At 51.4% G+C, this 17,217-nt stretch overlaps 1 protein-coding gene across 3 annotated transcripts in view; it reads right to left on the minus strand.

Annotated features, from left to right (window-relative positions):
• Positions 1–17,217, minus strand: part of PPIL2 (peptidylprolyl isomerase like 2) — a 332,508-nt gene that overhangs the window by 19,515 nt on the left and 295,776 nt on the right. For all 3 annotated transcript variants that reach the window (XM_085636442.1, XM_085636443.1, XM_085636445.1), the window contains 2 exons: positions 8,314–8,370; positions 998–1,070 (listed from right to left, as the gene is read on the minus strand). In XM_085636442.1, coding sequence (XP_085492568.1) covers positions 998–1,070; positions 8,314–8,370 — 130 coding nt within the window. The remainder of the gene's footprint in view (positions 1–997; positions 1,071–8,313; positions 8,371–17,217) is intronic.

Here is a 17,217-nt window from a genome sequence, read left to right on the forward strand (position 1 = left end):
CGGCGGCATGGGGGAAAACCCTTCCGACGGATCCGCGGGGCCCGAAGGCGCTTTGGAGGGACCCGGCGGGGAAAACAAATGGCGCAAGGCCGACATAAAGGCCTGCACCTCGTCCGAAGTCACGTGCAGCCCCGAAAAGGGAGGGTAGGCCGCAGGCAACGACGGAGGCTCCAATGGAGCCGCAGGGGAGTTACCGCCCACCTCCTCCACTGCGCCCCACGACCGGTGAGGGGGTAGAGGAAGAGCGACGTCGCTTCTTTGACTTTTTATGGCACCGAGACTTACCTGTCCCCAATTCTGACGAGCGATGCTGATGGCTCGCGACCGTTCCCTTGACCTCCCATGGGATCGGGACCTTGGTCGGTGCAGAACCGACTGCCGGACCTCCAACAACTTTGGGGAACTCTCCCGCAAACCTTTCAGCGCTATGGCCCGACAATCGGGGCACGCCTGGGGGTCATGAGCATGCCCCAAGCAGAAGAGACACACGTCGTGAGGGTCCGATACCGACATGTTCCGACGGCAGGCTCTATAGGACTTAAACCCGGGCATCTCTATTGTACCAGGAGTCAAGTACACGACAAAACAAGTTGTCAGAAAACAAGTTAAAACTTATAACTGGGGGTACCGCTCTCTCTCGGATCTGCGCTGCTGTGCCAAAAAAGAAAGAACTGACGTCAGTGCGCATGGGCACGTCTAAGTAGCTCTGACGTCATCTCGCGGCTACAAAGCCAGCGACGAACGCGAAGCCGTACGATGACGCCTACCGACGCACAGGGGTACTGCTGACGAAAACTTTCCGGATCCAGTCTGACGCCTGGGGATATTCTAAGGTAAGGAATCTATCACTAACGTGTCTCTTTCATATATGAGTAATGGACTACCAGCTGGAGGCTGCAGGCAGCAGTACTAGCTGCTGATAGGAATCCGGGGAGGACCGAGACAGCAGGATGGGCTCTGTTAGCGTCAGGGGATGACCACATCACAAACTCATTACCGAGGGGCGATCAGTCTTCGGGTCTGCGTCCACATTCTCCATGGCCGTCAACGTCTCAAAGCCTCCAACGACCCTAGAGAGAGAAGAGAATGTTACTTCACAGTCTCGATGAACCCTGGATCATGGGTCAAGGAGGGACTCTGGGAGCTCAAGGCACAATCTAGGCATAAACGGAATGACGGTACAGCTCGGCACGCCAGGTGCCACACGGAGGCACCTCTGGTGTCACACAGGGCCACCTCTGGCGTCACACAGGGCCACCTCTGGCGTCACACAGGGCCACCTCTGGCGTCACACAGGGCCACCTCTGGCGTCACACAGGGGCACCTCTGGCGTCACACAGGGGCACCTCTGGCGTCACACAGGGGCACCTCTGGCGTCACACAGGGGCACCTCTGGCGTCACACAGGGGCACCTCTGGCGTCACACAGGGGCACCTCTGGCGTCACACAGGGGCACCTCTGGCGTCACACAGGGGCACCTCTGGCGTCACACAGGGGCACCTCTGGCGTCACACAGGGGCACCTCTGGCGTCACACGGGAAGGCATCCCTTGCATCACACAATCCAGGAACACACAGTGTGAGGGGACAATCCAGGCACACACAGTGTGAAGGCCCAATCCAGGAACACACAGTGTGAAGGCCCAATCCAGGAACACACAGTGTGAAGGCCCAATTCAGGAACACACAGTGTGAAGGCACAATTCAGGAACACACAGTATGAAGGAACAATCCAGGAACACGCAGTGTGAAGGAACAATCCAGGAACACACAGTGTGAAGGAACAATCCAGGAACACACAGTGTGAAGGAACAATCCAGGAACACACAGTGTGAAGGCGCAATCCAGGTATGGAGAGGATCAAGGTACAAGCCAGTCACATTTCAGAAACAGAGAAACAAGACAATACTGACACATATATAGAATCAAGGCAGAAACCAGACAGGTGGGCAACCAAGACACAATCTTGGCGCACAGAGGATGAAATTTCAAATACTCCAGGAAGGCAGAGAATCAAGGGACAATCAGGGCCCATTTTGGGCACACAGAGAACCAAGGTCAATCTAGGAACAGTGAGAATCAAGGAATAAGCCATCCACAATGCATGAACATGGAGTACACACTACGAAAACACAGGGAGTCCAGGCAACAGCTAGCCACAAAGAATGAAGGCACGTATCGCCACTTGATACATGGTCTGGAACACTGGAACCCCAGTGATGTTATGAAAATAACCCACAGTGACCCATCAATGAGCCAGGACTACACTCTCAGTGCCATGATCTAACACGTCAATTTTGAAAACTCATTCACAACACGGGACTTAAAAGGATAAGTCTTCTTACAAAAGGCTATCTGCGACATACGATCACCATCTCCGATAGGAATGTATTTGTGAATAGAGCCCTGAAAAAGTCCAGCAGGACGAAGTGCGTTGGCTACTGTGGCTATTCCTTTTTTTATAAGAAGAAGAATGTGAACAAAAATAAAGAATTATCTTCAAAACACAGCCAATGGAGAATACGAATTATTGAAACGGTGCATGAAATGTTACGGTCTTGTACTGAATTACCACAAATAAGATTTAACATTCACTTTGAAATGAGTGCCAAACCATTGCAATTGTTCAGCTCAGAGATACACAGTACAAGCCAGCCACAAATCAGGTATACAAAGAACAAAGCCACAATCCAGAAATGTGGAGAACCAGGTGCAATGCAAGCGCTTAGAAATACACAGTACAAGCCAGCCATAAACCAGATACACAAAGGACCAGGCCACAATCCAGAAACGTGGCCCCCCTCGCACAAGTGGCCCGCCACCACAACCTCAACATCATCTCCTACGCCGACGACACTCAGCTCATCCTCTCTCACCAAGGACCCGCGCACCGCCAAAACCAACATCCACAACGGAATGAAGGCCATCGCCGACTGGATGAGGAGCAGCCGGCTGAAACTGAACTCGGACAAGACGGAGGTCCTCATCCTCGGACCCAACCCCTCGGCCTGGGACGACTCCTGGTGGCCGACCACTCTCGGGACAGCACCGACACCCACCGACCACGCACGCAATCTAGGATTCATCCTCGACTCCTCCCTCTCCATGTCCAAACAGGTCAACGCCGTCTCCTCCTCCTGCTTCAACACCCTCCGCATGCTTCGCAGGATCTTCAAGTGGATCCTGACCGATACAAGAAGAACGGTGACACAGGCCCTCGTCAGCAGCAGGCTGGACTACGGCAACGGACTCTAAGCCGGAATCCCAGCCAAACACCTACTACGACTACAGCGCATCCAAAATGCCTCCGCCCGACTGATCGTCAACGTCCCCCGCTGCAGCCACGTCACCCCCCACCTGACAAACCTACACTGGCTCCCCGTCGACAAGAGGATCACCTTCAAACTCCTCACCCACGCACACAAAGCACTCCACGACACCGGACCAGCCTACCTGAACAGCAGACTCAGCTTCCACACCCCCACCCGCCAGCTCCGCTCCGCCAGCCTCGCACTTGCCGCCGTCTCCCGCATCCAACGAACAACCTCCGGCGGCAGATCCTTCTCCTACCTCGCCGCCAAGACCTGGAACACCCTACCTACGGCAGACCAAAGACTTACTCGCCTTTAGAAGACTCCTCAAGACCTGGCTCTTCGAGCAGTAGCGCAACTCCCCCCCCCCCCCCCCCCCCCAGCGCCTTGAGACCCTCACGGGTAAGTGGCGCGCTTTACAAATACCATGATTGATTGAAGAACCAAGGCACAAGGCAAACCCACAGAGATACACAGTACAAGCCAGCCACAGCTCAGGCGTAGAAAGAATGAAGGCACCATCCACACACATGAAGAACACAATCGAGGTATAAGAGACTCAATGAATAAGCCAACCAGAATTCATGTATACAAAGAACTAAGGCACAGTACAGGAACACCGAGAACAAAGACGAATGCAAGCACATAGACATTCAAGGCCCAAGCCAACCACAACCCAGGTACACAAAGAAACAAAGCAAACACAAGGCGATGATGGACAGAGCGCTGAAACTTTTCAGACACTCAAAACAATGATGGATTCAACCCAAATCTGTGACTGGGGTTGAGTGTCTGAAAAGTTTCAGAGTTCTGTCCATCATCTCGTTGGGTTTGCACTGTTCGCCCCAAGTTGGCAGGGTATGTCCAGATGTGGGTCCCTTGCTCACTTTGCCACTGGATTCAAGGTAGCCTGGCTGATGAGGGGTGTTACCCCAAAAACGGACCGAGGATGTTTGTTTCCGGGTCCAGGGAAGACCTGGCTTGACAGTTCGGGCTGGACTCTTCCCATGAGGAAACGGGTCAAGACGGATTTGCATATGACTGGGTCGGAACTGAGGTGGCGAAGTGAGCTAAAGAACGATGATGGATTCAACCCAGATCTAACAGTGACTGGGGGTGAGTGTCTGAAGCGTTTCAGCGCTCCGTCCATCATTTCTATGTTTGCTTTGTTCACACAAAGAAACAAGACAACACAAGCACACAGACATTCAAGGCCCAAGCCAGCCACAGTCCAAGTACACAAACAACCAAGACAACACAAGCACACAGACATTCAAGGCCCCAGCCAGCCACAGTCCAAGTACACAAACAACCAAGACAACACAAGCACACAGACATTCAAGGTTCAAGCCAGCCACAGTCCAAGTACACAAACAACCAAGACAACACAAGCGCACAGACATTCAAGGCCCAAGCCAGCCACAGTCCAAGTACACAAACAACCAAGACAACACAAGCTCACAGACATTCAAGGCCCAAGCCAGCCACAGTCCAAGTACACAAACAACCAAGACAACACAAGCACACAGACATTCAAGGCCCAAGCCAGCCACAGTCCAAGTACACAAACAACCAAGACAACACAAGCTCACAGACATTCAAGGCCCAAGCCAGCCACAGTCCAAGTACACAAACAACCAAGACAACACAAGCACACAGACATTCAAGGTTCAAGCCAGGCCACAGTCCAAGTACACAAACAACCAAGACAACACAAGCACACAGACATTCAAGACCCAAGCCAGCCACAGTCCAAGTACACAAACAACCAAGACAACACAAGCACACAGACATTCAAGGTTCAAGCCAGCCACAGTCCAAGTACACAAACAACCAAGACAACACAAGCACACAGACATTCAAGACCCAAGCCAGCCACAGTCCAAGTACACAAACAACCAAGACAACACAAGCACACAGACATTCAAGGCCCAAGCCAGCCACAGTCCAAGTACACAAACAACCAAGACAACACAAGCACACAGACATTCAAGACCCAAGCCAGCCACAGTCCAAGTACACAAACAACCAAGACAACACAAGCACACAGACATTCAAGACCCAAGCCAGCCACAGTCCAAGTACACAAACAACCAAGACAACACAAGCACACAGACATTCAAGGCCCCAGCCAGCCACAGTCCAAGTACACAAACAACCAAGACAACACAAGCACACAGACATTCAAGGTTCAAGCCAGGCCACAATCCAGGCATGCAAAGACCGAGAATCCAAGAACACACCAGTCACACGGAGAGCTGGGTACAAGCGCGGCTGGAGGTCTCCACTGAAGCACACCTTGTGGTCGATGTGAACATGTTGGCTGCAGAGACTCTGAGTGAATCAAGGGTTTTAAGGTGAATGTTTCTTTCCCACCACCCTTTACAGTGGACACTACCTCCATGTCTGATCTCGCCAGAACAATGAACTGGTTGATGAGATAAATGCAGGACCCCTGCACACGGGACCCCAGCGTCAGCTCCCAGACACGTCTCTGCAGAGAAGGCAGCAGCCTCGCATCAGAGCCCTTCTGTCGCCGGAATTAAAAAAGATCAGACTCTGAAATGCATTTAGCAGAGCTACTGCGAGGAGCGGGATCTCCCTGGAGGGCCATTACAGGATTTACACGAAAATCCAATTATGCCTCTATATAAGAAGCCGTAATTTGAGGCTGATCGTAGGCAGCTGCGGAAACAGACGAACATTACTTGAAAGGTCAATCGCATGCTCTAAAGATAGCACCAAAGCAGCGCTTCCGCCTCACGGCGCGTGAAAGGTGAGCCGCCGCTTAGAACACTGTGACGTCAGCGGATGTGGGCTGCGGAGGGACCGCTCCTACCTTCCTGAAGAGGGCAGCACTGTGACTGGCCTCCTGCCTCAGTGAGACTCAGCCGGTGTCATGGCGCCCTGAAGCGGAAAGGGGCTTCCAGGCGCGCGGAGGTGGACTAGATAAGAGGGGAGCTAGAAAGAGGGAAGATAGGAGGAAGGGGAATGGGGCAAAGAAAGAGAAAAGCTAAGATGAGTGATGGGTTCTACGTGAATACATCCGGGGCCATCAATTACTTTGGGATCATCCTTGGGTGATTCACCTCCAGGAAACCAATTTCGGGTTCCTATTATTGTTTTTGAGAAGTTTTGCATTTAAATCGGACTCATAATTTTTTTTTAATAGATGACACTTTTTTTTCGGCTTTAGGGACGTGACCCCTCTGCCCACCCTAAATGCGCGTACCTTTCTTTTAGGTCTGAGGTTTGACTGGACAACTATGCAACAGACCTAATGTTAACAATATACACGGAGTGAGCGCTGGGGCCGCCCTTTCAACACTGGCTTTCTTTGACCCCCGACTTTCGGCCAATGGCTTGAGACTAACTAAAAATCACGTCATACCAGCCCAGTGGAGGATTAATCTCTCGCCTGATGCCTTTGGCTATTTGAAGGTATCCTTCCGCCTTCACTCAAGTGCCTGCATTGAGGGATTATTCCACAACTATAATCCCTTTCTTCTCTTGCCGACTCCCTCCCATGTGTCTCGCTCTAATGTAAAGTGTATTTATAGAGCGTTTACTACCCCTAGGAGGAAACAAAAGTATGGTATATTGTGGGAAAAAATCGTACATTATAAGATTAATACTTAAATGAGCCACTGGTGTATCTGTCTTATATCAAAATACATGGTTTATTTCGCTCATTAGCTCTGGGACAGCCTTCACTCTTGGGACTGGTGCCTGAAGTGTGTCTTTAAAATTTAAATGTAAACAAACAAACACAAAAAAGAAAGGGAAAGAGAAGTGGGAATAATCGCCTAACTTATTCTTACAATATCATAATGTAACCGCTAGAAAAAGCATTTTGGTCTCCTAGATGATGCGAGTGGTGCGGCCGCACTCCCCATTAAATAGGCGGTCCACGAAGGAGGTAGCGCTTACAGTGACATCACAAAGAGGACAATGCTGCCCTCTACCTCTTTAGTATGTTTCCTGATTGTTATTTGGTAGTTTTTTGGTTCAATGACTCCTCCAAAGATGATGTCCTTACGAGGCGTGGAAGTGCTACATATCTTTCCATATTAGACCGAGAACTATTGGCTTTGCCAAGTCGTCTTTAAAATATATTTACAGAGGGAGACAATATCTCTTCTTTTTTCACACACACTTCCAGTTTTTTTTCAAATTTGAAACAGTAACCGTCACCTCATCCTCATTTAACTTACTTGTTCCTTCCAAATGTTTTTCTTGCGATTTTATTTTATTTCCAACATAGTTTCCCATTTTTGTTTTTCATCCGAAGTGATTAAGTGTCCCAGTGTAATCAACAAGTTACTAAGAGATGGGGATGGAGTGGAGAGGTGTGGTGCAGCGGCCAGAGCAGCTGACTTCAGAGCACAGGGTTCACGGTTCGATCCCGGCTCCGGTGGCAGCTCAGCTCAGCACCATGTGACTCTGGACAATAGCTCACTTAATTTCCACGACGGCCCATAGCGCCTTGAGACCTGGTAAGGGTGAGTAGTTTGCACTTTACAAATATGGATTTACCGAGAGAGACCAGCAGCAACAGGAGGGAGATGTAGAGATGGGAAAACAGAGAACAAAAAGAGAGAGAGAAGGGAAGACTGAGGGGAGAGTGGAGAAAATAGAAAGATGAAGGACAGAGAAGATGTAGGGAATGTTGGATTGACAGACTGAGGGGCAGGGGAGCGACAGGAAGGTAAATCAAATGCTGTGCGAAGATCAGAGAAGGACCTCCCTCATTGATAACATTTCAAGCCATACACAGTGCCTTAAGTCGCGCCTCAGAGCCCCAAAATACAAGTCCTCTCCCACCTTTCGAGAATTTTAGAGAGCCGCTTGCCCACTCTATGTCTAGTATGTGGGCACAGTGCCAGCATGGCAGACCAAAGGGAAACACGCAAGATCACCACAGTCCCCGCAAGACCACCAAAGACCAATTTCAGAAGCTTTTGACAGCATGGACCTTCAAATCGGTCCCTTCCATTGCTTACCTCCCAAACACACTGTGCTTCTTGTCCAGGTAGATGCAGGAGCGGAACGTGATGAAGCTGCAGGAGAAAAGATCAGAGGGTGAGTGAGGGACTTCGATAGAGACAACCTACAAGACCAGCAGCGGTCCAATTCTGAATCCAACCAACATGCGCTAGAACTCCGCCTCCAGCAGCCTGGGCCAAAGCAGTCAACCCAACTAGAAAGAATCCCAGTGCAAAGTCAGTCTATAGGTTGCTTGGTCCCCGACACAGCACATTCTGTGGTCTACAGGGTTAGAGTCTGTCCATCCCCTCTGTTCCCCTGTGTGTGACCTTGTTCCTCTATTAGGGACCTGCATGGGCAGCCACGGTGACCGAAACAGTGACAATAAATCATAAGAGATCTTGCGTATGGGCACCAAATAGAGCTGGAAACCTGGAAGGCTCTTCTGCTGAGTGGGCTGAGCCTAGGGTATCCCACTGGGCAGCCCGTGACATGACCTCCTATGGTGTGCTGTGGAAGGCTCTTCTGCTGAGTGGGCTGAGCCTTGGGTATCCCACTGGGCAGCCCGTGACATGACCTCCTATGGTGTGCTGTGGAAGGCTCCTGTGCTGAGCGGACTGAGCCTAGGGTATCCCACTGGGCAGCCCGTGACATGACCTCCTATGGTGTGCTGTGGAAGGCTCTTCTGCTGAGGGGACTGAGCCTAGGGTATCCCACCTGGCAGCCCGTGACATGACCTCCTATGGTGTGCTGTGGAAGGCTCTTCTGCTGAGGGGACTGAGCCTAGGGTATACCACTGGGCAGCCCGTGACACGACCTCCTATGGTGTGCTGTGGAAGGCTCTTCTGCTGAGGGGACTGAGCCTAGGGTATCCCACCGGGCAGCCTGTGACATGACCTCCTATGGTGTGCTGTGGAAGGCTCCTGTGCTGAGCGGACTGAGCCTAGGGTATCCCACTGGGCAGCCCGTGACATGACCTCCTATGGTGTGCTGTGGAAGGCTCTTCTGCTGAGTGGACTGAGCCTAGGGTATCCCACTGAGCAGCCCGTGACATGACCTCTTATGGTGTGCTGTGGAAGGCTCTTCTGCTGAGTGGGCTGAGCCTAGGGTATCCCACTGGGCAGTCCGTGACATGACCTCCTATGGTGTGCTGTGGAAGGCTCCTGTGCTGAGCGGACTGAGCGTAGGGTATCCCACCGGGCAGCCCGTGACACGACCTCCTATGGTGTGCTGTGGAAGGCTCTTCTGCTGAGTGGGCTGAGCCTAGGGTATCCCACTGGGCAGCCCGTGACACGACCTCCTATGGTGTGCTGTGGAAGGCTCCTGTGCTGAGCGGACTGAGCCTAGGGTATACCACTGGGCAGCCCGTGACACGACCTCCTATGATGTGCTGTGGAAGGCTCTTCTGCTGAGGGGACTGAGCCTAGGGTATCCCACCTGGCAGCCCGTGACATGACCTCATATGGTGTGCTGTGGAAGGCTCTTCTGCTGAGGGGACTGAGCCTAGGGTATACCACTGGGCAGCCCGTGACACGACCTCCTATGGTGTGCTGTGGAAGGCTCTTCTGCTGAGGGGACTGAGCCTTGGGTATCCCACCGGGCAGCCCGTGACACGACCTCCTATGGTGTGCTGTGGAAGGCTCTTCTGCTGAGTCGGCTGAGCCTAGGGTATCCCACCGGGCAGCCTGTGACATGACCTCCTATGGTGTGCTGTGGAAGGCTCCTGTGCTGAGCGGACTGAGCCTAGGGTATCCCACTGGGCAGCCCGTGACATGACCTCCTATGGTGTGCTGTGGAAGGCTCTTCTGCTGAGTGGGCTGAGCCTAGGGTATCCCACTGGGCAGCCCGTGACATGACCTCCTGTGGTGTGCTGTGGAAGGCTCTTCTGCTGAGTGGGCTGAGCCTAGGGTATCCCACCGGGCAGCCCGTGACATGCCCTCCTATGGTGTGCTGTGGAAGGCTCTTCTGCTGAGTCGGCTGAGCCTAGGGTATACCACCGGGCAGCCTATGACATGACCTCCTATGGTGTGCTGTGGAAGGCTCCTGTGCTGAGCGGACTGAGCCTAGGGTATCCCACTGGGCAGCCCGTGACATGACCTCCTATGGTGTGCTGTGGAAGGCTCTTCTGCTGAGTGGGCTGAGCCTAGGGTATCCCACTGGGCAGCCCGTGACATGACCTCCTATGGTGCGCTGTGGAAGGCTCCTGTGCTGAGCGGACTGAGCCTAGGGTATCCCACTGGGCAGCCCGTGACATGACCTCCTATGGTGTGCTGTGCACCAATGTACACAGGGGGGCCTAAACCTACCTCTAGGGAAAAGCAGACCATAGCTCATGCACTTCCAATGAACATGGTCCTGGCAGCTCAACTGTGAGGGATTCAAGATCCTAGCAGCCTCTCTGCGCTTGTGTGGAGTGCAAACACATTACTGATCAGAGGCCCCTTGCACTCGAACATCAGCTCTGACAATAATATCAGTGTTGAGGGGCGGGGAGCGAAGAGTGAGTAACAGGAGCGCTTCTGGAGTGAGCACCGGGCTTTTACTGTTCTTCGTGATGATCAAAAGGCTGGAGATGGTCTACGAGATGGGAAGAAGCTGTACCGACCCAAGAGAGGTCTTCACTTGAAACCTTCTCCAATGCACTTCAGGAAGACACCCAGGAGAGAATGCATCGCCCCAGTATTCGAGCGATTCGGAGGTACCGCCGGTGGCCCTACAGCCCTTCATGGAGAGGCTTCAGTGTCTGGATAAGAGGGTGAACTCCACCACCCCATATCCTGGCCACCTTCCCTCGCTGAGGGATTACATGTTCTTGAAGTAACCCCATTCAAGATTGTCGCAGCTAGTACGAAAGGTTCTGCATTCGATGCGGCATCATTACTGCCACAGGCACATGCACAAAGGACACCATCCTAGTCGGAAACCTAAAACCCAACTGTCATCTTCTCCAGAAGGCTGCAGCGCATTGATACCCTCCCCAGTTTATAGCGCAAGGTAAATCATCAGTGCTGGAGCACACAGGCTCCACAATGCTGTAGTTGTACTGGTAAGATCACAAGAATGAGGTATAACGGTCCCTTTGGCAGAAACAGAAGAATGCAGAAAAAAAATGCCTTTTAGGTTACAGTTTTCTTTAAACTGGTCGCTAAAAGCATGACTTTTACTCTACAAGGCCTAAATTCCTTTAGACTAGAGTATACAATTGTGAGGGAATAAGGGGTATTACGTGGTGTGGTTGTGCAACCTCACTGGGTAATACACTCACAAACCCGCTTTAAGAGCGGTAGGTTTCGTCGGTAAAACCCTCAGCTCAACCCTGGGTAGCTGTGGCTCTGAGCAGCAAGGCTTTCACAGAGGAACTAGTGTAAAGCATTTAAACAGCACCAAAACAATTGAAGAAAAAAGCCACAACACTCAAGAAATCCGATACAAAGTTATAAAAATAGGCTACATTTTTATATACATTTTGACACCAAAATAAAAAAGCTCCACTGGAGGGTTCTGGAGATATAGATTTTGCAAGATTTAATAAATCAATACAATTCACTAACTCGTTTACAAGCATTGGCAAATTCAACAAATTTGACAATTAAAATCTTTTTTTTATAAAAAGTTGGGCTAGGTTAATTGGAGTCACTTTAGGTGACCAACTCCAGTTGGGAGCCATTCGAGGGACCAACTAGGTCTTCAAGAACAGTTACTTTACAGGTGAAGCAATCCGACGGAAGTGGTCCTGATGCAAGGGAAGTAGTATATTGAAGATGCTCTGTGGATGCGATTCGGTCGACTGAATCTTCCTGGTGATTCCTCGGTCTACGGAGATGGTGAGAGTGTCCTGATTGCAGGGTCGATATCCCACAAAGTCCTCTCTCATCTTGCCAAGATGCAGTCGCCACTGGGCTACGGTCACAGGCCAATCCTTCCTGGATCAATAACTATCCCTCAGAGGGTCCCAGCAGCTCTACAGCAGCATTTCAAGGCTCAGCAAACTCAGGTATAACTCTGTGCATCTGGCCGTGGTTCCTGGTGTCGCACGGCAGTGGTGGTACCAACTTGAAGACGTTGGGTTACCAACCTGCCCCAGCAAGCTTCTTCAGCTGTTGTGTTTCTGTGCTGCGAACAGGCGGCCAGTCAGCTGGCCCTTGGAGTCTTCTGGCTTTGCAGGACACGTCAGGCACAGTCCCATCCTTTGATAGCCAACAGGTGCAGTCCTTGTCGGTGCAGCAGGTGCAGTTCTTGTCGGTGCAGCCTCTTTACCGGACCCTTGGTGCAGCAGAGCAGTTTTCTTTGGGTCCTCCTTCCAGTCAGTAGAGACTTGAGGTCTGGGTGGCAGGAGTAGCCCCCTTAATGCTTGGAAAATTCCCCCACGACAGGATGTGGTTGGTAGCCAATTGGCTACCAGGTTCCCTCCCACCAAGTAACCACTTCCTGTGGAGTGTGGCATCTGGATATCCCAGAATGCACCATTGTGCCCATTCCCAAGATGGCGAGACCCCTCGCTTGCTGTTCAGACCTCACAAGCCCACCTCTGTTGTGTGGCTACCTTGGGGAAACAGGCCCCTGGGAAAACTGGTTTGGCAACTGGTTTCTCTTCTCTGCTCCCCATGCCAGCCTGTCTGCCTGAACAAGAGAGCAGCCCTCCTCCCTATTGTGACGCATCTGCCCTTAAAAGGCCCTTCTCCTTTGAAGTCTGCTGTTAGACTTGGTATCTTTTGGTGCGTTTCCCCAGTCTTTTTGCTTTCTGACCTCCCGGCTTCAACTCTGTTTTTGCTGGTTTAGTATCTCTGCGCACTTTCTTTCTGCTGTTCAGTGTTAAAGTGCAAGTGCTCCTGTGGTAAATTATGTTATGGATTGGTGTTTCCATGATTGACATATTTGATTTTCTGGTGAGGCCCTAGTAAAGTGCACTGAGAGTGCCAGGGCTGGTAAATCAAATGCTACTAGTGGGATTGCAGCACTGGTTATGCCACCCACAGAAGTAGCCCTGAAAAGGTAACTCAGACCTGCCACAGCAGGGTCTGTGCGCTGTTTTTAACTGCCATGTCAACCTAGAAAGTGCACCCGCTTGCAGGCCCCAACCGTACCTTATTCTATGTGTCAGTCACCCCTAAGGTAGGCCCAATGTATCCCTGTGGGCAGGGTGCAGTGTATGTTAGAGGTATGACATGTACTGCTGTGTGTGACATGTCCTGGTGGTGATTTAAAGTGCATTTCGTTTTTCACCACTGCAAGGCTGCCTTTTACCATAGGACAGAATAGGGAGTTTGTTTATAACATCTTATAAACATAACTGGTCCTGGAAACAAGGTAGGAAAATAACTTTTAGTATGCCTGAACTCAGAATGTTAAAATGCATCTTTTAGTGAGGGTGATTTTTACATTCTGTGTTGGAAAATACCACTTTTAGAAAGTAGGTATTTTCTTGCCTAACCATCCAGTGTGCTTCCGCCAGGTTGTGTATTGCATGTCTGGCTTTTGGATGACAGGGGCTGGAGAGGGGCAGTGGCTCAAGAAGTCTGAAGGGTCAGGGCTGGGCTGAATAGACCTGGGTTGCATTAGAGTAGTGGGAGGAGATTTCCTTGCACCCGAATGGGCTTGGTCTGTCTTGTACAATGCCGTCTCCACCCCCTGCCAGTAAGCTGCACCAGTGAAGACAGAACTGGTTTTGGCTGGGTACAGACACTCTCTGACTTTAGAGAACAAAGGATTTAGTGGTATACATTTTGGGGCCCAGACCCCAACACTTTAGAACTCTTTTGCAACAAGAAGACTTTGCTGAGTGCTTTGCTGTGTTGGCCTGCAGTGGCTGCTTCTGTCTTGGACAGTGAAAAACTCAACTGAACTTTCTGCAATCTATTTTTGTGAGTTTCTCCAAGGGCCTGAGTTGGAGCTTGTCCCTTGTTCAAGAAGTCTCAGGAACAGCAAAGACTTCTAGTTCTTCTGCCCTCAGCACTGGGGACTGTGTGTTTGGTGCAGCAACAGAAAAAAAAGCAACCCAACGTCCTCTAAGACGCTGCTGCCGACTCCGTGTCCTGAAGGCACCGCGACTCTGGTCTCACTGCTGACGCAGCCACCGGGCCGCTGCTCGCACCGCGACCTGTGGGCACCGCACTCCGCATCACTTCACGAAGCTACCTTGTTATCCCCGACGCCACCGCTCCACGCCGAAATTGACGCCGCTGATTGCACCGTGGTTTGAGGGCACCGCTCGTAAAATTACACGACACACCGCCCTCATCCCACACCACAGCCTTGGCCTACCAATGCCGGTGCCATCGACTCCAGTTTGTAAGCCGACGACAGTGCTTCAGCAACGACGACAGCGCTGCTTGCACCGTGACCTGCCAGCACCGCCACGAGCACCGCATCACTTCGCACCGTGACTCTGGTCTCACCACTGCCATCTGACGCCGCCACCGTGCTGCTGTTCGCATCACGACCGGAGGGCATCCCACGCCACACCGCTGCACTCGAAGCCTGCCGACGCCAGCGCTCCCGACTTCAACCGCGAGGAGATCGATTTGCAATGTGTGTGACTTCAAAGGCCCAACGACTCCTGCACTGACCTCCGGAATCGACGCCTGCAGACGCCGTGCTTTCGGAAACTCCACGAGAGGTCGCCGACACCCTGCATTTCTAAAGGTACTGTTTTGTGGGTCTTGCCGACACCGTAGCTGGCCAGCGACGCCGCGGTCAGCCAGAACTGTTTGGATTTGTTTGTTCGCAACGCCGTGATAGCCCTAGAGGGAGCTATCGACGTAAAGGAACTGTTTTTCAAGGTTATTTTGATAACTGAAGATTTTAAAGTATTGTACGGTGCATTTTTATCGTTTTTAGTCTTGTCTGAAGTATATAAAAATATTGGATATTTTTCTAAACTGGTGTGGTGTCATTTTGTAGTGCTTACATTGTATTACTGTTGGTTATGTGCAAATGCTTTACACACTGCCTCTGACATAAGTCTGACTGCTCGTGCCAAGCTACCAAGGGGGTGAGCAGGGGTTGTTTTAGGAATGTAATTCCCTTATCCTGACTTGAAGGAAGGGTCCCTAATTGGACAAAGGTGCAAACCCTATGGGTTGACGAGCCCGGATCCCGCACCCGCGCGCCGTGAGAGGTACTATACCTGATAATTTTTGGCAGTCTACAGCACCCCGCATACGTACCTGCTCCCTGCTGACGAGAGGCAATTACCTCGAAACACGTGTCCAGGGATGGCATTTTAAACGTTTTACTCGTGGCATAGGTGTACCCGCCGCTGTCACTACATTCTCCAGAATCCTATGGGGCTATTTGCTAGTATGACGAGCGGTGTGCGACCCACTTCGCATTTTGTATTTAAAGCTCCCTGAGCTATGGGTTGACGAGCCCGGATCCCGCACCCGCGCGCCGTGAGAGGTACTATACCTGATAATTTTTGGCAGTCTACAGCACCCCGCATACGTACCTGCTCCCTGCTGACGAGAGGCAATTACCTCGAAACACGTGTCCAGGGATGGCATTTTAAACGTTTTACTCGTGGCATAGGTGTACCCGCCGCTGTCACTACATTCTCCAGAATCCTATGGGGCTATTTGCTAGTATGACGAGCGGTGTGCGACCCACTTCGCATTTTGTATTTAAAGCTCCCTGAGCTATGGGTTGACGAGCCCGGATCCCGCACCCGCGCGCCGTGAGAGGTACTATACCTGATAATTTTTGGCAGTCTACAGCACCCCGCATACGTACCTGCTCCCTGCTGACGAGAGGCAATTACCTCGAAACACGTGTCCAGGGATGGCATTTTAAACGTTTTACTCGTGGCATAGGTGTACCCGCCGCTGTCACTACATTCTCCAGAATCCTATGGGGCTATTTGCTAGTATGACGAGCGGTGTGCGACCCACTTCGCATTTTGTATTTAAAGCTCCCTGAGCTATGGGTTGACGAGCCCGGATCCCGCACCCGCGCGCCGTGAGAGGTACTATACCTGATAATTTTTGGCAGTCTACAGCACCCCGCATACGTACCTGCTCCCTGCTGACGAGAGGCAATTACCTCGAAACACGTGTCCAGGGATGGCATTTTAAACGTTTTACTCGTGGCATAGGTGTACCCGCCGCTGTCACTACATTCTCCAGAATCCTATGGGGCTATTTGCTAGTATGACGAGCGGTGTGCGACCCACTTTGCAAAGGTGCAAACCCTTGCCAACTAGAGACCCCCATTTCTAACACCTGCCTTTTGAGGCTAACACACAAGTGACTTCCGGCCGGAGGGAGGTAACAGTTCCCTGGCCTGCTATCCTCATTGTTCGTCCTGAGAGTCGTTGGCATGTCTAGGATGGCAGAAAGCTGCCTTTTGTGCTCGTGAAGAAACAAGAGTATTACAGGCAACAAAGTGGCACCTTTGTAAAAGCTGCACACTGCAGAAAGTTACACTATCTCAGACTTGAGATACAAGTGGGGCTTAAAGAATGGGAGTTGTTTGATACCTCTAAGTGCCCATTTTTGTCACAACGTGCAGGAGTAGGCACAGCTGCGGGGTCAGTGTGCAATCCTGTACTCGCCAATTGGGCGACCAATTCTTTCCACAGTAAAAACAGTTGTTTGGCGTGTTTGCTGGTAGGACATGTTAAATACATGCGGTGCTTGTGTCATATGTTGTACTCTTCCTTGGGACTCCGTAGGTGTGACAGAGGGGTGACTTATACAGATGCACAGGGGATGCAGGGGCTTTGCCATGGCTTTCAATGGGAAGTCAGGCTAGCAGGGCACGATGGCTCTTCCAGTTTGCAGTGGTGAACTGGGGGACTTTCAGGGAGCCACAACCAGTTCTGCCAGCCCTGGGGTATTCCCTCTAACTTACATGCTCTGGGTACCATATTCTAGGGACTAACCAGTAAGCTAGCCATTTCCAATTGGGTATGGCCAATTCGACAA

Source organism: Triturus cristatus, chromosome 11, assembly GCF_964204655.1.
Source record: "Triturus cristatus chromosome 11, aTriCri1.1, whole genome shotgun sequence".
NCBI lineage: Eukaryota > Metazoa > Chordata > Amphibia > Caudata > Salamandridae > Triturus > Triturus cristatus.